Source organism: Capra hircus, chromosome 13 (assembly GCF_001704415.2).
Source record: "Capra hircus breed San Clemente chromosome 13, ASM170441v1, whole genome shotgun sequence".
NCBI lineage: Eukaryota > Metazoa > Chordata > Mammalia > Artiodactyla > Bovidae > Capra > Capra hircus.
The window spans coordinates 73,517,332-73,543,503 of record NC_030820.1 but is presented as its reverse complement, the minus strand read 5'-3'; the positions used below and the strand labels follow the sequence as shown (position 1 = coordinate 73,543,503).

At 44.7% G+C, this 26,172-nt stretch overlaps 1 protein-coding gene across 1 annotated transcript; it reads right to left on the bottom strand.

Annotated features, from left to right (window-relative positions):
• Window positions 14,365-23,012, bottom strand: LOC102187965 (trophoblast Kunitz domain protein 1). Its single transcript, XM_005688709.2, has 8 exons — window positions 22,922-23,012; window positions 20,793-20,876; window positions 19,656-19,727; window positions 18,370-18,468; window positions 17,789-17,872; window positions 16,632-16,703; window positions 15,791-15,889; window positions 14,365-14,561 (listed from the first exon to the last, which is right to left on the bottom strand). The coding sequence occupies exons 1-8, from the start codon at window positions 23,010-23,012 to the stop codon at window positions 14,365-14,367; spliced, it is 798 nt and encodes a 265-aa protein (XP_005688766.2).

The following is a 26,172-nucleotide window of genomic DNA, read 5'->3' as shown; positions in this document are numbered from 1 at the left end:
CGTAGCCCTCCAGACTCCTCTGTCTGTGGGATTTCCCAGGCAAGAATACTGGAGTGGATTGCCATTGCCTTCTCCAGGGGAATCTCCCCAATCCAGAGGTCTAACCTGCTTTCCTGCATTGGCAGGCAGGCCCTTACCCTGATGGAATAAAGGCCATTACCTCCTGAGGGATGCCTTCTGGAGAAGTGTGTTGTTGTTCAGTTGCTAAGTCATGTTCCACTCTTTGGGACGCTATGGACTGCAGTATTCCAGGCTTCCCTGTCCTTCACTGTCTCCAGGAATTTGCTCAAACTCATGTTCATTGAAACAATGATGCCATGCACCATGTCATCCTCTGTTGTCCCCTTCTCCTCTTGCTTTTCATCTTTCCCAGCATCAGGGTCTTTTCCAGTGAGTCAGCTCTTCAAATCAGGTGGCCAAAGTATTGAAACTTCAGCTTTAGCATCAGTCCTTCCAATGTGTATTCAGGGTTGATTTCCTTTATCATTGACTGGTTTGATCTCCTTGCTGTTCAAGGGACTCTGAAGAGTCTTCTCTAGCACTGCAATTTGAAAGCATCAATTCTTTGACACTCAGCCTTCTTCAGGGTCCAACTCTCACATCCATACATGACTACTGGAAAAATAGTCATAGCTTTGACTATACGACCTTTGTTGGCAAAGTGATGTCTCTGGTTTTTAATATGCTGTCTAGGTGTGCCATAGCTTTTCTTCCAAGAAGCAAGCGTCTTTTAATTCCATGGCTGCAGTCTCTGTCTGCATTGATTTTGGAGCTCAAGAGAATAAAGTCGGTTACTATTTCCATTTTTTCCTCGTTTATTTGCCATGAAGTGATGGGACCAGGTGACATTATCTTAGTTCTCTGAATGTTGAGTTTTAAGCCAGATTTTTCACTTTCTTCTTTCACCCTCATCATGAGGCTCATTGTTTCCTCTTCATTTTCTGCCTTAGAGTGGTATCATCTGCATATATGAGGTTGTTGATATTTCTCTGGAGAATCTTAATTTCAGCTTGTGATTCATCCAGCCCAGCATTTTGCACGATGTACTCTGCATATAAGTTAAATAAGGAGAGTGACAATACACAGCCTTGATGCACTCCTTTCCCAATTTTGCACCAGTCTGTTAGTCAATGTCTGGTTCTTCCTGTAGCTTCTTGCATGCAGGTGTCTCAAGAGATATGTGAAGTGTTTTCCACAGTTTCCTGTGATCCATACAGTTGAAGACTTTAGCATTATCAATGAAGCGGAAGTAGATAGATGTTTTTCTGGAAATCTCTTAGTTTTTATATGATCCAAAGGATGTTTGCAGTTTGATCTCTGGTTCCTCTTCCTTTCCTAAATCCAGCTTGTACATCAGGAAGTTCTCAGTTCACATATTGCTAAAGCCAAGCTTGAAGGATTTTGAGCATTACCTTGCTAACATGTGAAATGAGCACAATGTATGGTCATTAGAACATTCTTTGGCATTTCCCTTCTTTCTGGTTGGGATGCAAATTGACATTTTCCAGTTCTGTGGCCACTGTAGAGTTTTCCAAATTTGCTGACATATTGAGTGTAGCACTTTAACAGCATCATCTTTTAGGATTTTAAATAGCTTAGCTGGAATTCCATCACCTCCACTAGCTTAGTTCATAGTAATACTTCTTAAGACCCACTTGAATTCACACTCCAAGAAAAGGTAGCTTGTTCTTATTTATCAATCTTATGAGTGAAGTATCATTATTCCTATTCTGGGGCTTCCCAAGTGGCTCAGTGGTAAAGAATCCACCGGCCAACGCAGGAGACACAGAAGACTCTGGTTTGATCCATGTGTCCAAAAGATCCCCTGGAGGAGGAAACGGCAACCCACACCAGTATTCTTGCCTGGAAAATCCCATGAACAGAGGAACCTGGCTGGTTACAGTCCATGGAATGGCAAAGAGTCAGACATCTAGCAACTGAGCACACACACACATTCCCATTTTAGAGACGAAGAAATGAAATTCACTTAAGGAAAACTTTCTTGTTGGAAGCAAAACTGCTGAAAATCAGAAGGAAGACACTTACATAATGTGTTAGTCACAGGTCACAGTGTTTTCAGTGTTACTAACACAAAAACAACACTCAAGCAAAGCAACCCGATGCTAACATAGATGATGAATTGAATGCTGGACATGACTTCATGTGTGATAAATCATATTGATCAAGAAAAGAAGGACGATTCCAGCAGTTTCGGCTACAGGAGTAGCAACAGTCAGGGATCCAGGTTCCAGAAGGTACTGCTGCAACCACAGGGCCACAGGGATGGGAGGATCTCAGTCAAATAAGGAGGATGGTCATCACAGTTCAGTCTACGAGGTGCACAGCTGGGACACCAGTTTGTTTCCAGTAAAGATGCTAGGGGTGCATGGGTGTGAATGTGAAAAGGCCGTTTGATAGTCTCTGTCCGGGGCATTATTATTAAGCATTGTTAGGTGTCACACTGACAGGGTAGTACTGTAGGTAATTATATACTATTACTGAATATCTATAGATTAATTGGCAAAAATGCCACTGAGTAGCTCCAAAATAACAAACATGGAGGATATGCATCAAGAATATTCTTCACATGTTGATGATGATTAGAGCTGGACAATGGTCTGTGGGTTTACAATACTATTTTCTGGACATGTGTGTGGTTCAAACTTTTCACCATTAGAAAAGAAAGTGTGAAGGTGAATAACCAACAAGGACCTACTGTATAGAAGGTCCTTATTGGTTATTCATAGAACTCTGCACAGTGCTACGTGGCAGTCTGGGTGGGAGGGGAGTTTGGGGGAAAATGGATACATGTATTTATGGCTGAGTCTCTTTGCTGTCCACCTGAAACTATCACGATATTGTTAATCAACTATACTCCAATACAAAATAAGGAGTTTTTTCGTTTTTTGTTTTAAGCCTGAAGGCATCATGCTGTACTGGAAAAATGTGTGGAAGAAAAGCCACCAGAGTACTCATTTTGATTACGTCATGGGCACTGGAATAATGGAATATTGAAAGAATATTGATACTATGACTATATAAGAAATACTAATTTGGCCTTTTTCCCATTCATGGCACAGAGCTCCTAAAACCATTGCAATTTCCTGAGAGATGACAGCAACAGGGAGTCTCTTATCATGTGAGGGAGGTGACTAGGAAACCCTGCACCTAACCCCAAAATGGGATTGGTTGCCTGGGTAACCAACACTTGATTAGGGAGTGGGAATTTTCATTTTTACCTCACCCCTTCCCTGCCCCTACAACTCAGAGAGGGAAGAGGGGTGGGGGGTGAGTCCAACACAAATGCCTAAAGATTTAATGGTTCATGATTTTTGATGAAGACTCCACAGAAACCTTAACAGGGCAAGTCTTTCATGTTCTTCTAAAGAACTGCGATCTACCCAAGGAACAACACAGGTACACACTCCACCATGGCTCACTGGACCACTGCAGCAGCCTGCCCAGGGGCCTCTGTCTCTGCTCTTATTTCTGAGGAGCCACTCTCCACTCTACAGACTCAGGGATCCTCTTCAAGCTTGAGTCCTATCACATCGCTCCCATGACCAATCCCTCAGTGATTCTCCAGCTCTCCCAGAGTCAAATTCAGATTTTTATAAAGTCCTACAAGGCTTCTCATGACCTGCCCCCATGGCCTCTCTGCCTCATCCCCTTCCACTCCCTCCCTTCACCCCCTCAGCTCCAGCCACCCTGGTTCTGGTTGCTGCTCAAACACACCAGGCTCATTTTTGGCAGCCTCTGCTCAAGGCCTTCTTATTACAGAGTGTTTCCCTGACCCTTTAAGCCTCCTGAAATCCCATCACTCTCTTACTTCATGGCATCCATCACCATCTGCCATGGGATTTTCCCCCTGTCTTCACTGTCTGTCAGCCACTTAGAAGGCATATTATTTTACTTTATTTTGTTTACAGCTGGTTCCCTACACCAGGAAATATTCCTTCTATGGCAAAAAGCACAAATATTTGATAAATATTTTTCAAGTAAATGAATCTTTCATTTCATACTCGTGCCAAGTGCATAGTCTTTAAAGAGACTGGATATAATGAAATTTCTGTTAGTCTATTTGATGATGATGCTTGTCTATATAATTTTGAGTCTTCTCTAACATCCTATGTCCTGATAGGATAATGAAATGGTAGTCTGACAGGACAGCAGGGTGAAGCACCTTGCGTTGATTAATACTGTACCAACCTGGAAAGAACACTCTTTGCACCTTGAGAAAACTCTAGGAAGTACTGCATTTCTTGATCTTACTGCAGTTGCCGCTGGAGGGATGAAGTTTAGCTGTCTCTCAAAGTTTTGATTAATTGAATAACAGAGAAATGATAATTTGACACATAAATTTCTTTTGAATGGGTGGTAAGGAAATGTAGATAGATGAATGTTTTAGACTAAAACATTCTGGTTGAAAACGGACATCATTGTCCATAAATTTGGAAACTTTTATACTCATGACTGGCAACCCATTCAAAAAACTCTCATAACCTAGTCTCCCTGTTCAGATGAGGTAATGATAGATGACTTGCCCCACAACACACAGCATGTGAGTGGCAGGATTGGGACAAGACACTATTCTGTCACAATTCACTTAATCAAGTACCTGATTCTGCCAGAAATTCTGATAATGCAGAGAACTGGAAAGGGGTTCTGAGTGCTCTGCCCTACATAATATAGTCCCACAGCCCCTGACCCTCACACCAGGCACAAATGGGAGAGAAGAGTGAGTCAGGGTTTTTTCCCAGACTCGAAATATGCAGGGTCTCTGCCAACAGCAACCAGTTCCATAACATCCACTGAAATTCCAGGAGTCAAGTCACTTCCGACACTAAATCCCTAGAGGTGACCCAGACCCCAATGGGTGAGGGCTCCATTTCTGAGGATGGCTACCTTTCAAGTGTTGATCACAAGTCCTGTGGTCATTTATACAAATGACCAATGAACTACAAACTCAGAGGTTATAGACCCACTTCCCACATTCAAGGATGTGTTAGAATCACTCACAGAGCTCAGGAAAGCCCTTTACTTACTGTCCTCAGTTATTATAAAGCATAAAGAAATGTAGATGTGTAGGGCAAATGGGGACGGGAGAGTGCCGAACCTCCAAGCCCTCTCAGGACTTTTCCCTCTCACAAATGTTCACTCCCCTGAGGCTCTCTGAACCCAGTAGTCAGGGTTTTAATTGAGGGTTGGAGGTAGGCAAGTTGACAGAATCATTGGCCATTGGTGACTGCACTCAGTATCAGTGGCCTCTCCTCTCCCCAGAGGGACTGGGAGATGATAGTTCTAACCCTCTAAGCACCTGATGGCATGTTCTGGAGTCCAGTCCCATCCAGACGCTATGTAGGTTTCCATCCTAGACTTATCTCATGACTTACAGATAGACAGTAATTTCCAAGAGTCTCAGGAAGCCTGGGCATGAATGAGGTCAGAAAATAAAAGTGGATCTAGGGATTACACTACACTGAGGAAGGGAAGTTATGACCAACCTAGATAGCATATTGAAAAACAGAGACATTACTTTGCCAACAAAGGTCCATCTAGTCAAGGCTATGGTTTTTCCAGTAGTCATGTATGGATGTGAGAGTTGGACTGTGAAGAAAACTGAGTGCTGAAGAATTGATGCTTTTGAACTGTGGTGTTGGAGAAGACTCTTGACAGTCCCTTGGACTGCAAGGAGATCCAACCAGTCCATCCTAAAGGAGATCAGTCCTGGGTGTTCTTTGGAAGGAATGATGCTAAAGCTGAAACTCCAATACTTTGGCCACCTCATGTGAAGAGTTGACTCATTGGAAAGGATTCTGATGCTGGGAGGGGTTGGGGGCAGGAGGAGAAGGGGACAAGAGAGGATGAGATGGCTGGATGACATCACTGACTCAATGGAAATGAGTTTGAGTGAACTTCAGGAGTTGGTGATGGACAGGGAGGCCTGGCATGCTGTGATTCATGGGGTCGCAAAGAGTCGGACACGACTGAGTGACCGAACTGAACTGAACTGAGCTGAGGTGTACACAGAAGGTTGTGTCCAGGAAGGAAGAGTTTCAGTGATGGGGTCCCTCATCTGCTAGTTAGCTGGGGTACTTTTGTTTAAAAAACTGAGCACATAGTAATACCTTTTAAAGAGTCAAAAATTGTTCATGGGGTTAAACTGCCCATTTCCCAGAAGATATCCAGAGATGGCTGGCAGCACTCACCCCACCCATACAACCCAACCCTTTCCATGGACTCTGTCATCCCCCACCTCCAGAGAGGAGAGATGAGCCCAGACTTGCCCTGGGCCTGGTTGCTATTTTCACACCCTGGTATACTGGCCATGAGGGTGCCCAGGAGGGCGAGATGGGTTGCCAAAAAGCAGAGCTGGCTTATCTTCATGGCCTGGTAGATGGGCTCCTGAGGAAAGATGGCAGCTGACTGAGCTTCTGACAGCCAAGCTCAGTGACTGGAAGAGAGACAAGGAGGGGAGTGAGGAAGAGAAGGGCCCGGCGTCAATATTGTACAGTGTGTACTCCCCTGCTATCCATTGTCCTGTTTCAGCCTGCTGGGGAAAATTGTCCAGCATCAGTGCTGCTTAAGCTTGACTTTGCTTGTGGGTCTCATGGAAACATGTTTTGTAGTTGTACAGCTGGAACTTTGTCCAATATGGTCACTCAGGGCGGATCCTAGCACCTAAAACAGTGCATGGCATGAATGGACAATCAGTGAGTGGATGAGAACAAATCACAGGATGAGCAAGTGAGCAGCAGTGTATGAGCTCAGGCCCTCCTTTTCAGCCTCCTGTAGGGGTCATCACATCTGGGCATCACATCTGGATATCAGTTACTTCCCCCCCACACACCCTCCCCTAGCTCAGAAGACCAGATGAAACAGACACTTTCCTGCATCCATTGTTACAGCTTCTTTACTGGATGGAGACCTGCTCTTTATCTGGCTGTTTCCTGTAGGAACTTAGCTGTGAAGGTGATGTCCTGCTGGGGCAACAACCTTGTTTTCTGTTTCAAACAAGGAGTAAGGGAAGGGGGCAGAGGGTAAGGAGGGAGCTGAACACGTCTCCACAGCCTGACCACCTGCTTTCCTTCACCTGGTTTCACAAACAGGAGAGATGCCTGCCTGAGTGGACTTCAGGGGACCTTGGAAGATTTCCCACAACCACCCACTTCCTCCTCCTCTCTCTCCCAGTGGTGTTTTGGGGTCACACGATCTCATTTTTATGGCCAGCTCTGCCTTTTGCCATCTTCATGTCTGCAGATGGAAATCTCCCAGAGTTCTTCTGTCTTCAGATGTCAGGTGAGGTCAGCACTGCCCACATCACGGGGTTGCTATGGAAGCAATGGACACAGCAGACATATGTTCCTTCTCCCTGAGAAGTCAGAGTCCTTTGTAGTATTAATAATAAAAGTATGAGTAATCACAACAGATAAAATGTAAATTCTTTTATATGTCAGTCATTATCCAAGCACCTGACACATATTTACAGATTTAATTCTCAGAATCTCTGAATTAGGGGGTGAGGAAGTATTGATAATTGCTCATGTTACAGAGGAGGAACCTGAGCTACACAAATAAAGTAAGTTGGTTACAGTCGTCGAGTGGAGAGAGAGGTTTTGAACTCAGGGATCTGGCTGCAGAGTTTCTGCACATGCACTCTGCTGCATTGATAGCTGTTATCTACAGGGGAGGTGTGAGGGGTGACACACCTACATTCCCTTCACTCACTCCTGTATATTCACTCCCAGTTACAATCACGTAGCACTAGCCTCCCTCTGCACTCAGACAAGCATTTTCCACTCATGTGCATGCATGCACATGCACACACACACACAGACACACACACCCTGTGCTCCACTCCAGGCTCAAGGAGGAGGGAGCTGGACTGAGTGCCCAGAAGCCCCAGGAGCAAGTCCAGCCGAACGTCAAGCAGGCACAGAGCTGGGTGATGAGCTGCAAAGGACTCAGGGGGCTGCCTTCCTGCATAGACACCCTTTCCCTGGAGAAGGGCTGCTGCTGCTGCTAAGTCACTTCAGTCGTGTCCGACTCTGTGCGACCCCATAGATGGCAGCCCACCAGGTTCCACCGTCCCTGGGATTCTCAAGGCAAGAACACTGGAGTGGGTTGCCATTTCCTTCTCCAGTGCATGAAAGTGAAAAGTGAAAATGAAGTCATTCAGTCGTGTCCAACTCTTGGCGACCCCATGGGCTGCAGCCTCCCAGGCTCCTCTGCCCATGAGATTTTCCAGGCAAGAGTACTGGAGTGGACTGCCATTGAGAAGGGCAGGAGCTCTCAATACCGAGCTGCCCCAGGACAGAAGAGCATCAGTAGCCAGTAATTCACCAAACAAGCCACTGTGAGTGGAGGGTCTACTCTCTCCTGAGATATGTTACATGGATGATTTCGTTTAGCGCCATGTCCATCCTACAATATCTAGGATTCTCACCCCATTGTGTCAAGGAGAAAGCAGAGGCTCAGAGGTGAAGCCACTTGCCCAGGACACAAACCTGCAGACGGTACAACGAGGATTCTAGTTCGGGAGGCCTTTTGGTGCTTCTTCTCTTCCTGCCTCAGTCTCTGCATCTGAGACCAAGGAGTAGAAGAGACTCCCCTTAATATCAAAAACTCCTCTTTTCTGCACCCCCATCTGTCTGTGTTTTTCTCCCAGTGTCCCCCGCTCATGTTCCCCCCTCACTCTGGTCCAAGTTAGAGACCTCAAGATCCACAAGCCCCCTGATGGGCTAGTTCTCCCTCCCCCTCCCTGCTCCCTGCTCACGGAAGTGTGGTCTCTAGTTAGAAACAGTCCTGGCCCCTGCAGGCCTCTTTACAGAAATTATAGGACAGGAACAAAGCTATAGCTGACTTCTGGATGAAGACAAGTGATCTAACCCTCTGGGATCCTAGATCATATCTCTGTTTCTTGTTTTCTCAGTATCTCCTTCTGAAAAATGACAATCTAGGATTCCATGCTATCTAAGGCTGCATCTTCAAATGGATTGAATGATCTTGGGGCAGACAGAAGATATTTAGATATTTGAGATTCTGTGCTCTCTGAGACGTACATTCATATTCAAGTAATAGGTGACCATTTTCTTACTACATGATGAAACAGCACCTCAATTTTTGGACCACATAGTATGTTTCTTAAAGATTATTATCAGGATTAAAAAGAAGAGCATAAACCAGAGGTTTCAAAACTGGCTAGAATATATGTATGGTGAGCCCACAGAGTATATTTTACCATTTTAAATATTTATACAATTTCACAATGGAAATTTTCATATAAAAAAATTATATGAATGCTGGAAAAAGTTAACAAACTGGCATCACAGTCTTGTAATTTGACAAGGGTCAAGGGTCTAAAACTTGCATAAGCATCAGAATCCCTTAGCCATTTAGTCAAACACAGATTTGAGATCTTCATCCTCAGAGTTTTGATTCAGAAGCACAGGTTAGGACCTGAGTAGCTACATCAACAAGGTTCCCCAGGTGCTGAGGGTGCTGCTCAAAGGACCACACTTTGAAACCCATATAGTAAACTAAAGAGAGTGGTTCTACTCTCAGGAGGGGAGCATTCCCTCCAGTTTCCATAATCACCACCATTCTTTATGGTCCCCATGCTTCCATTTATATTACTCCCATGTCCTGGAGGGCATTTGAACTTGTGACCTGTCATGTGGGCTCACAGTAAGTATTGAAAAAGAGATAGCTTATTCTTCTTTAACAGTCTTATCACCTAAGTATTATTATTCTTTTTAGGAGATGGAGATACCGAACTACAGCTGGAGATACCGAACTACAGAACTACAGATACCGAACTACAGCTGGAGATACTGAACTACAGAAAAGTGACTTGCTGGAAAGACAAACTGCTGAAAATCAGGAGGAAGACACTTGCCTGTTAGTCAAGTGTCTCCTCTTAGTCAACGTCACTAATACACAAGCATACAAACACCACCCATGCAAATCTATTTGATATTAACACAGATGATGCATCAAAGATTTTGGACATGACTTCATGAATGTCAATCATATTTACAAGAATATGAGGTGGTCCCAGCCTTTCTGGCAGCATCCAGGCAGCCAGGTTTCCAAGGCTCTCAAAGTGCTGCTGGGTGGAGGATGAAGGTTGGGATGTAGAGACAAAGAAGATTGCAGCAAGAATCATGAGTTCACATCCCAGGCTCTACTTTCACTGCTTCACGAGGAGCCTTTCTCCTGCACTGTTTCCATCTTTACTTCTGTATTTGTGGACTGTGTCCTATGTGCCTGGAACTGTGCATGGTTCTAGGGATAAAGGGAAGTTGTATTCTCATGGTGCTTAGAGCCATCTGGATGAGACAGGAGTAAAGCACGTACTCTTATGGGAGAGAGAAAAGAGGCAGATTTCTGCTGAGGATGTAGGGTTGAGAAGCAAGAGGGAAAGGCTGAATATTATCACAGGCAGCCAGAGCTCAGCCCTGACCGGGTGCTCCTTGGACTTCAGCCTCTCAGAGGAGCCCAGTTCCCATGGCCTCTGCAAAAGGAGAGGAACTTGCTGATTGAATCTCTGAAGCCCCAGACCTGTACACTGGGAACCTGGACAGGACCTAAACCTTCCTACAAATGAGCAACCACACTGCTCTCAGGATCACAATGGCCACCAAGAAGGAAGTAATTTTTAATTATTTAAGGAAGGAGTTTTAATTCCTACCTTCTACTTTTCCCTGCCCCCACACCTCAAGGAAAGGAGAGGGTTTGGAGAGTAAGTCCATCACAAATGGCTAAAGATTTAATGAATCATGATTATGATGAAGCCTCCTCCAAAACCTCAACAGAGTACATTATTCATGTTTTTCTAGTGAACTGAGATTGACTCAGGGAACAATATGGGTACGCACTCCATCATGGCTCACTGGACTGCTGCAGCAGCCTGCCCAGGACCCTCTGTCTCTGCCCTTTGCCCCTTAAAGGCCATTCTTCAGCTGCAGCTGCAGGATCCTGTTTCAAAGTGAATCCTAGCCTATGACCCCCATGACCAATCCCTTAGTGACTCTGGTTTTCTGAGAGTCAGATCCTGATTCTTAAGGTTCTAAAAGGCTCTCTGTGATCTGTCCCCATAGCCTCTCTGTCTGGTCCCCTTCCGCTTCACTCCCCCTTAATCCACTCAGCTCCAGTCCCCCTAGTCCTGTCTGCCTCTCAAACACACTAAGCACTTTTTTTGACAGACTCTGCTCAATGCCTCTTTATCACAGAGGGTTTCCCTGACCCTCTACCACCTTCTGAATCCCCATCACTCCCTTTCTTCATGACTCTCATCAAGACCTGGCATAGGATTTTCCCATTTTTACTGTCTGTCTCCATCCTAGAAGGATATATTATTATTATTTACCACATTTTGTTTACAGCTGTTTCCCTACTCAAGAAACTATGCTCTCAGAACCAAAAGGATAAATTTTGATAAGTATTTCTAAGTAAACAACTCTCCTATTTAATACTCATACTAAGTGCCCCATCATTGAAGAGAGTGGATAAAGTAAAATTCCTGTGAGTCTCTATGATGATGACCCTTGTCTATAATTATGCATGTAACTGTCATTGATATCATTATAGGAAAATAAAATATAGTCTGATAGGGGAGCAAGAGGAAGAACATTGAGTCTTGACTAACATTGTACCAGCGTGGAAAAAGCAGTCTTGACCCCACAAGCAAACTCAAGGAAGTACTGCATCTTGCTCTGCCTGCAGTTAACTTTGGAGGGAGTAGCCCTCATAGTCAACAAAAGAGTCTGAAATTCAGGACTTGAGTGCAACTTCAAAAATGACAGCTGTTCTTGGGTCATTTCCAAGGCAAGCCATTCAACATCACAGTAATTCAAGTCTATCCCCATACCACTGATGCTGAAGAAACCAAAGTTGATCAGTTCTATGAAGACATAGAAGAACTCTGATAACTAACAACAACAACAAAAAAATTGTTCTATTCATCATTGGAGATTGGAATTCAAAAGTAGGAAGTCAAGAGATACTTGGAGTAACAGGCAAGTTTGGCCTTGGAGAACAAAATGAAACAAGGCAACTAGCTGAATTCTGCCAAGAGAATGCATGGTCATAGCCAATACCCTTTTTCAACAACACAAGAGACGATTTTACACATGGACATCACCAAATGGTCAACACTGAAATCAAATCGGTTCCGTTCTTTGTAGCTGAAGATGGAGAAACTGTGTAGAGTCAGTAAAAGCAAGACTTGAAACTGACTTTGGCTCAGATCATCAGAGTCTTATAACAAAACTTAGGCTTAAACTAAAAAAGCGGGAAAACTACTAGGCCAGCCAAGTATGACTTCAATCCAATCCACTGTGAATATGTAGTGGATGTAACAAATAGATTCAAGGGATTAGAACTTGTAAACAGCGTGCCTGAAGACTTATGTTCGGAGGTCCGTAATACTGTACAGAAGGCCACAAACAAAACTATTCCAAAGCAAAAGAAAAGCAAGAAGACAAAGCGGAATATTTCAGCGGTCTCTGGCTGGAGACACTGAAAAGTACAAGTCTTATCATTATTTATACTAAAGAAAGCAGAGCTCAGAGATGTTGAGAATTTGTCCAAGACTGGAAAGATGTGAAAAACAGTACCAACGCACCCTGTGTGTTCCCATTTATTCAAATACTAATACTACTACTTGCGGAGGTCTCCATGACAAACTTTACTAGTCTGTGGTGAAACAGATACGGTCTGTTTCCAAAGTTGCCTTCATTCTAAATCTTCCCAGAAGCAGAGCAGGAAAGCATCATCCAAGTCCCTTTGCTTGGAAGAGTTGAACCTGCTATGTTAGGCACTGAATACAGCAGCTAAGTGCCATCTCTATGCCTCTTCCATTTCCTCCATTGATGGATTCTTAGCGTGATAAATGGAAAAATGTAGGCAAAATGCTAACACAGAGCCAGGGATGCTACACAGTAGTTGACCTTTCTTTACCTGAAGTATGAACCCTCCTCCCCACATGTGACCTCAGGGAATCAGATTTCTTAGATAAGTGAACAACTGAGTCTCATACCCATTCTCCTTCTGAGAGTCAGGAGGACAACCTGCCCCCCAGTTTGACTGAGATTAAAAGTAACAAGGAAAAGTTTTCAAGTTGATGTGTGTATCTCTCAGGGTTCTCTGTAACCTGTGGATGATATTAAGGAGTCGATGATGGTATAATGGGTTTGCTTCCTATACCCATTAGAGCACAGTCTCCGGAAAAGGGAATGGGAGGTGCCCACTGTCTGCAGAACAGTTAGCAGGACCACCATTTCCATGGACACTATTTGTTAAGGTCTGTAATTATAAACAACAGACTACAGTCAGTTTAATTTTAAATATACATTTACTGAAATATAAACCATAGTATTTGGTGCTACAGAAATGAAAATTGCAACATCATTGCATGGAAAAGGGGCTTTTTTAAACCAAACTCTGCTCTCATTACTGATGTTGAGAACTGAATGCTGGAAATTCCTCCTTGGCCACCCACAAGGAGAGCAGTGATGGTGGGAACCGGGATGAAGGTGAAGATGCCTTGAGGATTGGGATGAAAACAAAAATCCTGTGTTACACCGCAGGCTCTACAGTTACTCTGGTCATGAGCAATGTGCTCCTACATTCCTTCCTTCTTTCCTCAAATAAGTATAAACTGTCTCATTGGTGTCAGGAACTGGGTGAAGTGCTGGGGGTAAAGGGAAAACATGCTCTCATGGTGCTGAGAACCAGCTGGATGAGACAGAATTAGACATGTTGACCAATGGAGGAAAGGAAAAGGCAGGCTCTGCTGAGGAGGGTAGGGGAGCGAAGGACTGTCGGGAGACTGAAGAGGTTCAGACACAGCCACAGCCCAGCCCTGCAGGGGTCCTCCTCGGGCTTGAGAGTTTCCAAATCCACTCTTCACATGTCCTCTGCAAAAAGAAAGGAAGTTGTTGAGTGCCATCAGTGTAGACCCAGACCTGGACAATGATCAGCTCAATAGATCCCGTATTTTAAAAAAAATATGGAACCACATTCCCAAATCATGAACAAGAAGGAAGTGAGATTTCCAAGACTATGTAGGGCACTCAGAAGCAGTGCAGTCCCACCCTGGAGGGTGGCTGAATCAGTGTTCCCAACTGAGAAAGAGGAGCATGTATTCAGGTTGAGATGATCACAAAGAGGCATCAGGGGTTGACCTTCTGCCATCCTCTCCCTGGAGAACTTGCTCAGTGTGGGTTTTACAGGACACTGCAGCCTTTCCTCCTGGCAGCAGCAAGGAGGAGGACATCCTGCAGGGTGGATGGTGTGTGGCCCCCTGAGCTCCACCCCTTTCCCCAGCCCTTCCCCTCCTCCTGTGCCCTGGCCCCTGTCTTACCACAGAGACCCTGCCTCTTGAGAGCAGGTCTTCATGCAGTCCTCTAAATTTTCAAAGTTGTTTCCATTCCCTTCACAGCCACTGTACACAAACTGCTCACAGAGGCCAGTCTGGGGGTTGTAGAAGTACCTGGTCATTGTGGCATTGCAGTCACCTGTCACTTTAGGCTCCAGGCAGAGGGCAGGCTTAGAGGCTGCTGGAAGGAGAGGAGCAATGGCTCAGTTATGAGGATGCTCATCAAGCTCCATACAAGGACAACAACTAGAATCCCCAGTTTGTTTGCCATAGAGAATGTTAAGGTTGTGGAGGAATGCCAGATTGAAAAGACCATTTGAGAACCTCCTTTCTGGGACAGAATCATGAATGTTGCCAGGGGTGACATGGTGTAAAAACGTATATCTCCTCATGAAGTCCTCTAAGGAGATTTGGTACAGTGCCTGATTAGCCTTAAAACATCTGTAAGGCATCCAAGGCCGTCCAGTGGTTAAGAATCTGGCTTCCAGTACTGGAGTCATATGCTCAATCCCTTGTCAGGAAACTATACTCTCCAAAGCTGTAGACACTAAGGCGGCAGGGCATAAATTCTTTGTATTCATGGCTGGTAACCTGTTCAAAGAATGCATGTAACTCATTTCCCCTCTTCAGATGAGGAAACTGCAGATAACTTTCCCAGGAACAGAGCATGTGGGTGGTAGAGTCAGGACAAATTGCTATGATGTCACAACCCATCTGATACAATACCTGATTCTACCAGGAATTTGGAAAATACAGCGCACTTGTAAGAGTATCTGGAGTCAGTGTCCTACGTTCATCATTTCCTTGTACCCAAGGTAACGATAGCTCCCAGTCACGGGCCAGAGTAAGCCTGGGTTTCTCTTAATACAAATCTGTGATGTCTCTACCATCACCAATTCCCCTACACCCAGTGGGCGTCCCCCATTTAATTGCTGTCTGATATGAAATCCATGCAGTCTGTGCAGACCCCACAGGTTAAGTGCTTAAGACTGTCCTCAATTTAGTGCCAGACACGTGGTCCCCACTTACTTTGGCTTGTGGCCAAATGGATAAAATGGGGAAGTCCACGACCTCACCTCCATCTGCAATAACTGATCGTTACTTCTGACCAAACTGAGGAAAATACTTACTTGCTGTTCTTAGATGAATATACATGAAACATTCACAAAGAGCGAAATGGAGGAGACGTGTAGGGCAAAGGGATGTGTGTGTGTGTGGAGATTCCATTCCCTTGTGAGCACAGCACCCTAACAATCATATTCACCACCTAGAAAGCTCCCTGAACCCAAATATTTATGAACTGTTGAGGTTTCAAGAAACAGGCTTATTGATTGAAGAATTGGTGTTTGGTCATTGATCTGAATCTCAGTGCCTGTCCTTCTTCCCCGAGGCGCAGAAACTACAAACCTTTATTCTCCTCAGTGAGCGTTGAGTATTCAATCTTGAGTGTTTGGTATTCCTCTAGTGTATGGTTATCAAATTGTATTCCAGAAATCATCACCTGACCTATGAAACAGAGTAAATTTCAAGAGTTTCAGGAGGCCTGCTTCATGAAACAGGAAAAGGATCAAACATGGAAAAGATAATAACAGTCAAAAGACAATAGGGAAAGGGCCTGGACACTTCTGTAGTATTCTCTGCTTTCATCCCACATCCTCCTTCACAAATGCTGTTGCTTGGTCCCCTGCCGTTGCCCTCCTCCATGATTCAACGTCTTTTGATTTCTTGTAATAATACAGGAATAAATATTATTTGATAAAGAAATATTTTTACTGGGCCAGAGCAATTAGGCAGAGAACTTCTTTCAGAGTAACACATATCTGGTCATGACAGGTGAATAGAGTCTTTCTGTTCATAACTCGTCCTCTATTCGAAGAACTCATGTAACATGTTTTCCGGTTCAGATGAGGAAACTGAAGATGACCTTCCCCAGGACACAAGTATGTATTCTCTTAATCACTGTTTTCAAATTCGTGTCTAAGAGGAAAACTCAGAAACAGTGAAATGGATGAGAAATTTTTAGGTTACGGTAAGAGTGGAGTTAGGCGGAGCGTCCACACCCTCCTGAGCAGAGCACCCTCACCTCAGGACCATTTGTTCCCCCTTCCTAAGCTCTCTCAGCCAATATTGATGGATTTGTGCTGAGGTTTCACTCAACAGGCATAAGTATTGAACTGTCAGCCGGTGGTGCTGATCTCAGTCTCAGTGAGTGCCCTCCTCTCTCCCCACAGGTGCAGAAAGTTCAAACCTTTAATGGCTTTAGTGATTATTTCAGCCAATCCTGTCAGTATTCCGGCTCCCTTCTCAATAATCTTGGTACCTATGACAGGACAGATTTCAAATTTTCAGAAATATTGAACCATGAACCAGGACAAGTTTCAAACATGGAAAATAAACTCATAGGCAAAACTGGACAAAGAAAAAGGCCTCAAGATTTTGCTAATAGTGTACCAGCCTTGGTCACATGAGCCCAAGGATGCAGATAGTGAAATCTTTTCAGCAATCTATCCTCATGGAAAATGACCAAACTTGGCCATGAAAGAGAATAAGCTGTTTAGTTTTATGACTGGTAAACATTCAAAGAACTCCTTTAGCACGTCTTTACTGTTCAGATGAGAACTATAGATGACTAGCCTGAGGACACATAGCAAGAGGCTGATAGGGTCCAAAATAGATATTCCCTGTCAAAACCCACTTGATACACTATCCTCTTCGGCCAGGAACTCTGAACATAAGGATAAATGCTGAGAGCTTCGGGGTGCAGCGTGCTGCTTTCATTAGTCCCCTGTCCCCAGGATTCACCTGAGCTTCCAAAGCACAGGGAGGGTGAGTCTGGGTTTCCCTGACACCAAATCTGTGATGCGTCAAGAAACAACATGCAATTCCTCCAAACACCCGCTGGGTGCCCCACAGGGCCATTTAATTCTGACAGCAAATCCAGGGAGTTAGTATAGATAGTGCGAGTGGAGGGGTCAGAACTGTCCTCAGTTCAGATGCCAGCAACGTTATCCCGAGTCACTCCTGATTTGACAAAGTGTCTAAAACTGGGAAGTTCCATTACCCCACACCATGTTCAGTAACTCAGTAAATCAGATCACCATTCTAAGGGGGACCACTCACATACCGGTGTCTTATATTCATGAAGGATGAATCTAGGCACAGAGAGATGAGTGAGAAGTGCGGGGCAAGGTAGAAGTGGAGTGTGAGGAGCCTACATGCCCGAGAAAGCACAGGACCCTTACGTCACCGCCATGTACTACAAACCCAAACGCTCTCTGAATCACATATTTATGGATTCTTATTGAGGTTTCATTAAATAGGCATTGGGATTGAATTATTGGCCAGTGGTGCCTGTTCTCATTCTCAATGCTCTTTCCTCTCCCCAGAGTTGCAGAAAGTTCATACCTGTAGCCACACCGTTGATGATGCTTGTAACCACATCTATTACTGAACGCTTCTCAAGTCCCCTTCTGTGGCTTGTCTCCAGACCTATGAAAGACAGGAAATTCCAACAGTTTCAGCAAGCCTGGGGCATGAACCAACTAAGGATGAAATATGCACATTAAATGGTAGTCTACTGTGAACAAGAGAGGGTATAAATATGGATAATAAACAATAGTCAAAAGGGGACATGGGAAAGGGCCTGGAGACTTTCCTAATAATGTCTCAGCTTTGGTATCAGGAGTCATCCTACACGGGGCTCTTTCTTACATTTACTCTAGAGCATTCATCCCAGGTATTTCTATTTATTTTTCATGAAAGAGGAATACTCATTATTTGATGTCCAAATATTCTTTCCCACCTAAAGTAAATAGTTAAAGACATTGTTTTAGATGAACACATCTTGGCGAAACATGCACAATTTTCACCATGAAATATTTATGCACTGCTGAGGTTTCAAGAATTAGGCTAATTGATTGAAGTGCTGGTCATTGATCAGAACCTCAGTGCCCTTCCCTCTTCCCCAAGGTGCAGAAACTACAAACCATTATTCTCCTCACTGAGTGTTGAGTATTCAAGCTGGAGTGTTGGCAATTCCTCTAGTGTATGGTTATCAAATTGAATTCTGGAAATCATCACCTGACCTATGAAAGAGAATAAATTTCAAGAGTTTCAGGAGGCCTGGTGCATGAAACAGGAAAAGATCAAACATGGATAAGATAATAACAGTCAAAAGACAACAAGGGAAAGGGCCTGGAGACTTCCGTTATGTTGTATCAGCCTTGTTCCCACAGGCTACCCCACAAGAGCTGTGTTTCTTGCTTTCCCTGCTCTGTGGTTCCACATCTTTTGATTACTGTAAATAATACAGGAATAAACATTATTTGATAAAGAAACAGTTTTACTCGGCCAAAGCAAGTAGGTAGAGAATTATTTTCAGATTAAAACATTGTGGTAAAAAACGGAGAAATCTGGTCGTGAATAAAGTCTTTCTATTCATAACTCATCATCTGTTCTAGGAACTCATGTACATGTTTCCCCTGTTCAGATGAGGAAACTGCAGATGACTTGCCGCAGGACACAGGCCTGTGGGTGGCCTAGTCAGGACAATATACTGTCATGTCACAACCCAAATGATGCACTATTGATTGGCTAGGAACTCAACAATACAGAGAACTGGAGAGACTTTCCAGGTCCAGGGTCTTAATTTCACTACTCACCTCTCTGCAAGCCTCACCTGAGCCCTCAAATCACAGGAGAGAGTGAATCTGGGGTTTTCCTGGCACTAAATACATGGTTTTTCCCTCAACCATCCAATTCCCAACACCCAGTGGGCCGCCCACTGTCCACTGACTTCTGATACCATATCTGTGGAGTCAGGGCCAATGGTTGAGGTATCCAGAATGCCCTGACTTCAGAGGCCAGCCATGTGTTCTCAAGTTATCATGCTTCTGACCAAGTGACTAAAACTCAAAAATTCCATGACACCACCTCCATGGTCAAACACTCAGTGGAACAAGTGACCAAACTCAGGAAAACTCAACCACTCTTTACACATTAATATCTAGGGGAAAACTCAGAAACAGTGAAATGGAGGAGATCTTTAGGGCACGGGAGGAGTGGAGTAGGCAGAGTGTCCACACCCTCCTGAGCAGAGCACCCTCACCTCAGGACCATTTGTTCCCCCTTCCTAAACTCTCTCAGCCAATATTGATGGATTTGTGCTAAGGGTTCACTCAACAGGCGTAAGTATTGAATTGTTAGCCAGTGGTGCTGATCTCAGTCTCACTGAGTGCCCTCCTCTCTCCCAACAGGTACAGAAAGTTCAAACCTTTAATGGCTTTAGTGATTATTTCAGCCAATCCTGTCAGTATTCCGGCTCCCTTCTCGATAATCTTGGTACCTATGAAAGAACAGATTTCAGATTTTCAGAAATATTGAACCATGAACCAGGACAAGTTTCAAACATGGAAAATAAAATCATAGGCAAAACTGGACAAAGAAAAAGGCCTGAAGAATTTGCTAATATTGTACCAGCCTTGGTCCCATGAGCCCAAGGAAGCAGACAGAGAATCTTTTCATGTCTCTATCCTGGTGGAAAATGACCAAACTTGGCCATGAAAGAGAATAAGCTGTTTAGTTTTTTGACTGGTAAATGTTCAAAGAACTCCTTTAGCACTTCTTTACTGTTCAGATGAAGACTAGAGATGACTAGCCTGAGGACACATAGCAAGAGGCTGATAGGGTCCAAAATAGATATTCCCTGTCAAAACCCACTTGATACACTATCCTCTTTGGCCAGGAACTCTGAACATATGGATAAATGCTGAGAGCTTCAGGATGCAGCGTGCTGCTTTCATTAGTCCCCTGTCCCCAGGATTCACCCGAGCTTCCAAAGCACAGGGAGGGTGAGTCTGGGTTTCTCTGACACCAAATCTGTGATGTGTCAAGAAACAACATGCAATTCCTCCAAATACCTGCTGGGTGCCCCACAGAGCCATTTAATTCTGACAGCAAATCCAGGGAGTTAGTATAGATAGTGCAAGTGGAGGGATCAGAACTGTCCTCTGTTCAGATGCCAGCCATGTTATCCCGAGTCACTCCTGATTTGACAAAGTGTCTAAAACCGGGAAGTTCCATTTTCAACAACTCAGCAAAATGATGACCATACTCATGAAGAGCACTTACATCGGGATGTCATGTTATCATAAGGATAAATCTAGGCACAGCAAAATCAGTGAGATTTGCAAGGCAAAGTGGAAGTGTGGGGAGACTCCACATCCTCGACAACACACAACCCTCACATCACCGCTGTGTATTACCGCCCCCAATGGTCCCTGAATGCCCATATTTATGGATTCTTACTGAGGTTTCACTAGGCAGGCATTTTGACTGAATCATTATTCAGTGTTGCCTAATCTCAATCTCAGTGTCCCCTTCCCTCCCAAGAGTAGCAGAAAGTTCATACCTGTAGCCACACCGTTGATGATACCTGAAACCACATCTATTACTGAACGTTTCTCGGGTCCCCTTCTATGGCTTGTCTCCAGACCTATGAAAGACAGGAAATTCCAACAGTTACACCAAACTGGGGCATGAAGCAAGTAAGGATCAAATATGCCAATAAAACAGTAGTCAACAGTGGATGAGGGAGAAGACAAATATGGATAATAGGGAAAGGTCAAAGGGGACATGGGAAAGGGCCTGGACGCTTTCCTAATTGTCTCAGCCTTGGGCCATTGGTCAGCCTACAGAGGGCTACTTCTTACATTCCCTGCAGCACATTCATTGCAGGTCTTTCTGATTAGTTTTCATGATAGAAGAACACTCATTATTTGACATGCAAATGTTCCTTCTTACCCAAAGTAAGTAGTAAAGTAAATTTTTTTCAGATTTTTTCTGATTAACACATTGGTGGAAAATGTACAAAATTCAGCATGAAATTTGATTCACCTCCTTATACATATGAATGGTAATCGGTTCAAACCCATGTAACATACATCCCCTGTTTGAGAAGAAAATTGCAGATGACCTGCCCCAGGCATGTGGGTGGCAGGGCCAGGACAAGATACTAGCATGTTACAACCCATTTGATACACTCCCTGATTCTCACAGGAACTCTGAAAATACAGAGCACAGTTTCTGGCTGCAATGTGAACATTCATTACTCCTCCTTTTTGGAGCATCACCTGAGCCCCAAATCACAGGGCACAGTGATTCTGGGTATTCCCCTGACAGCAAATACGTGGTGTATCTCCCAATAGCATTCAGTTCCCCAAACAGCCACAGGGTGTGCAACAAGTCCATTTACATGTGATGGGAATTGATGGAGCTACTGCAGATTCTGCAGGTTGAGGGCTGAAAACTCCTCAGTTCAGATGCCAGCATTGAGGTCCCAAATCAATCATGCTTGTGACCAAATAATTAAAAAGGGGATTGTGGGTCCATGACCCTATCTTCAAATTCAACAACTCAATAGAACCGGTGGCTGAACTTTGGAAAACCATTGCTTATATTCCCAAAATAGAACTCAAGGCAGAAAAATGGAAGAGATGTGCCGGCAAAGAAGGAGGGAGGTGTGCCCATCCTCTGTGCCCTAGTGAGCACAGTACCCTCACATCAGCTCCCTGTATTCACCAACCCACAAGCTCTCTGAGCCCAGTTCATATGTATTTCTCCCTAGGGTTCACTAAGCAGGCATGTTGGTTGGATTAGCAGCCACGGTAATTAATCTCACTCTCAGTTCCCTCCCTTCTCCTCAGAGGTGCTGGAGTGACAGTTGTTGAAAACTGTAAACAGTAGAGGCATGCTTGTGATTTCTTGGACACCAACCATATCTTGAGGTTCCCTTGAGTTGCCTCGTCTCATCTCATAACACCTAACAGCAGGAAACTCCAACAGTTTTAGAAACTCCAACAGACCTAAGCCATTAACTAAGAGATGGTACAAATTTGAAGCTTTCTACTACTATGCAGGGCTTTCCTGGTGGCTCAGCTGGTAAAGAAACCACCTGCATTGCTGGAGACTGGGCTTCAATCCTTGTGCTGGGAAAACCTTCTGGAGAAGGCAAAGGGATCCCATTCCAGGATTCCAGCTTGGAGATATATATATATATGTAATAAAATATAATAAAATTGTAATATATATCCTCATGATAGTCAACATATCAGTGGAGTCAAATCTTTGCACTTTAAGTCCTCCCTGATGGTCCAGTAGATAAGAATGCACATGCTAAGGCAGGGGACATGGGTTCTGTTCCTGGTCAGGAAGATTCCACGTGCCTGGTGGCAACTAAGAAGGTAAACTGAAACTTACGAGCCCAAATTCCTAGAGCCCTTGCTCTGCAACCAGAGAAGCCACTCCTACAAGAAGCCCACACACCACAACCAGAGAGCAGACCACGGAACTAGAGAATATCCTTTCACAAGGAGGAAGACCCTGCTGCCAAAACCAAAGAAATGGACAGTAATCCTGACCAACATGACAGGAGATATCTAGAAATGCTTGGCAATACCCACTCCACACCTGCCCTGCCCCCTTCCATGGACTTCTATCATTTTCCCAGAAGCTGTAGAGGAGAGGTGAGGCTGGACCTACCTTCATCCTGGATATGGTATATATTCAGTGGGGTGCTGTCCACCAGGATAACCAGGAGGAAAAGAAGGGCTGTGGAGAGGCAGAGTCTCATCTTGGTGGCCTTGCAGGAGGGCTCCTGAAGATGCTGAGGATGGACACACTGAGCTTTTAATATTCTGGCTGAGTCGTGAGATCAGGTGATAAGGAGGGGAGTGGGCAAGGGGAGGAGTTGAGTCAGTCCTGTTTATTGCATAACCTCCCTCCCTAACCATGCCTCCTGCATCTGTCTGCAGGGCTCAAAAGGCCAGCAAGAGCACTTATCACTTGATGATGCCTGTGGGTCTTGTGTAAACACAGATTGTGATCAGAGAGATGGAGTGTGTCCTATATGGACAGTCAGGGAGCATCCCAGACCCTAAAGCAGTGCCTGGCATGTGATGAACGATAAGTAGGTGGATGAGGGCAGATCCGAGGACAGATCAGCAACCAGCGGTGTGGTAACCAGGTCCTCCATTCCAGCCTCCTGCAGGTGTCGTCTCACCTGGACCTCAATGTCCTGACCCCCCTCCCCTACCTCAGATGGCAACTGTGACACAGCTCACCTTCCTGCAGCCATTGCCGCAGCTTCTCTAGTGGATGGACACTTGCACTTTTCCAGACCTTGGTCCAGGAAGGGGCTTAGCTGGTGAAGGTGATGTTTTCCTGGGCAATAACCCTCTTTATGCATCAAAAAATGAGCAATGGGGGGTGGCTGAGGGGAAACAGGGAGTGGAATCTCTCTCCAAAGCATGTCCAGCAGTCACCCCACACCTGGTTTTACCAACAGGAGAGCGGTCTCCCTGAGTGGACATCAGGAGACCTCAGAACACTGTAGCCACCCACTTCCTCCTGCTCTCTCCCTCTCTGTCGATGGGGCCATAGGACCTCAGTTTGGGTACCAGCTCTGCATTGTCCTACCTTTTAGCCTGAGGATTTAAACCTCTCAGAACCCCGTGTCTTCAGGAGTCACATGAGACACGTGCTATGTACCCATGTGGTTGCCATGGAAGCAATGGATGCAACAGGCATATGTTCCTCCTCCCTAGAAGGCAAATCCTTTCTAGTAGTAATAAAAACAGTAATGAGTAACTTCTCCAGGCAAAACTTCAATTCTTCATTGTAGCAGGCATTATCCTATGCACATGAAATATGTAATTAGTCTAATTCTAAAAAATCTTTAAAGAAAGGGGGAGAAACTGTTGACATATCCTCAGGTTACTGAGGAGGGACCTGAGGTGAAAAGAAATAAGGTAATCAGCCTAGATCATAGCTTGTAGAGAGGATTTGGACCCAGTGATCTAACTTAGAGTCTGTGCACATGCACTCTGCTGCACTGCAAGCTGTAAATTAGAGTGCACACACGCCACACCACCAGCCCTTCACTCACTCTTGTTTATCACTTGTAGTTACAAACATAGAGCACTGCTGAGGATGGCGGGCACTCTCAATACCAAGCTGGCTTAGTACACATGTGCAATAGCAGTGTGTTACTCACAAAACAACCCACTGTGAGTCGAGGGTCTACTCCCTTCTGAGACATTTCACGTGTGTGATTTCATTTAGCCTCATGTCAATCCTACAACATCTGGGATTCTCGCCCTTTGTGTCAAGCAGAAAGCAGAGGCTCAGAGGTAAAGCCACTTGCTAAAGACACACAACCCGCTGATGGTAAAGCAAGGATTCGTATTCAGGACGTGCTCCAGCCCTGCCCCTCTTTCTGAGTCAATCTCTGCATCTGAGACCAGGGAGTAGCTGAGACTCTCCCCAAAAGGAACTCCTCTTTCCTCTCTTCTCGTCTCCCATCAGTCTGTCTTTCTCTCCCAATACCCTCCCCTCCTGATCCTCCTCACTCTTGCCCTAATTACAGGCGTCCCAGGTCCACAAGCCTTCTGATGGGCCAGTTCTCACTCCAGCGCCCCTCTCCCTGTTCATCGATGTCTGGTCTCTAATTAGAAACCGCCCTGGCCCCTGCAGGCCTCTTTAGAGAACTTGAAGAACAGGAACAAACAGTCACTGTGTACTGGATGAAAACAAGCGACCCCAACCCTCTGGGACCCCAGGTCGTACTCTGCTTCTGTTCCTGAGTATCTCCACGTGAATAATGAGAACTTTCGATTCCTTGGTGTCAAAGGTCACATGTTCAAATGGATGGAATGCACCTGGGGCAGACAGAAGATGTTTAGATACTTGAGGTGCTGTGCCGCCGGAGAGGTACGTTCCTATCCGAGTAATGGCTGATTACTTTCCGCTACATGATAAACGAGCACCTGACTTTTGGAATCCTGCAGTATCTTTCTCCAGATTATTTTCAAAATTAAAAAGGAATGTAACCAGAGGATGCACATCTGGCTACCACATATGTATCGTTAACTACAGAGTTCATTTTACAATTTTAGGAATTTATAAGATTCCACAGTGGGACATCTCATTAAAAAAATTTCTATCAATGTAAGACAAGTAAACAAACTGGCATCACAGCCCTGGTACTCAGCAAGGACCGTGGGTCTCAAATGTGAGTGAGCGTCAGAATTCCTTAGTCATTTGGTCAAACACAGATTTGAGATCCTCATCCCCAGAATTTTGATTCAGTAGCACAGGTTGGGACCTGACTAGCTGCATCAACAAGGTTCCCAATGTGCTGAGGGTGTTTCTCCATGAACCTCCTTTTGAAAACCATGAACTAAGCTAAAGAAGAGCAACCCTCTTCTTAAGAAGGGACCATTCTCTCCAGTTTCCAAAAGTCCCATCATTCCTTATTGTCTGTTTGCCTTCACCCCAACTCTGAATACTTCCATTCCCATTACTCATCTGTCCAGGAGGGCATTTAAAATTGTGACCTGTGATGAGGGCCCACAGTAAGTGTTGATAAAAAGATACCTTGCTGTTCTTAAGGGCTTCTCTGGTGGCGCAGAAGTTAAAGCATCTGCCTGCAATGTGGGAGACCTGGGTTTGATCCCTGGGTCGGGAAGATCCCCTGGAAAAGGAAGTGGCAACCCACTCCAGTATTTTTGCCCAGAGAATACCATGGACAGAGGAGCCTGGTGGGCTACAGTACATGGGGTCACAAAGAGTCGGACAAAACCGAGCAAATTCACTTCACTTCACTTCACTTCACTTCATTCCTATTTTAGAGATGAAGATATTGAACTATAGCAATGAAAAACAGATTTTCTGGAAGACAAACAGATGAAAATCAGGAGGAAGACACTTACCTGTTTTTCAAGTGTTCCCAG

Bases quoted from the DNA above. Each gene is read 5' to 3' on its own strand.
- LOC102187965 (XM_005688709.2), bottom strand. From the start codon at position 23,012: ATGAGACTCTGCCTCTCCACAGCCCTTCTTTTCCTCCTGGTTATCCTG. The intron at 19,728-20,792 runs GTATGAACTTTC...GTTCTTTCATAG, and splicing joins CATCAACGGTGTGGCTACAG to GTACCAAGATTATCGAGAAG. The intron at 16,704-17,788 runs GTATGAACTTTC...GTCCTGTCATAG, and splicing joins CATCAACGGTGTGGCTACAG to GTACCAAGATTATTGAGAAG.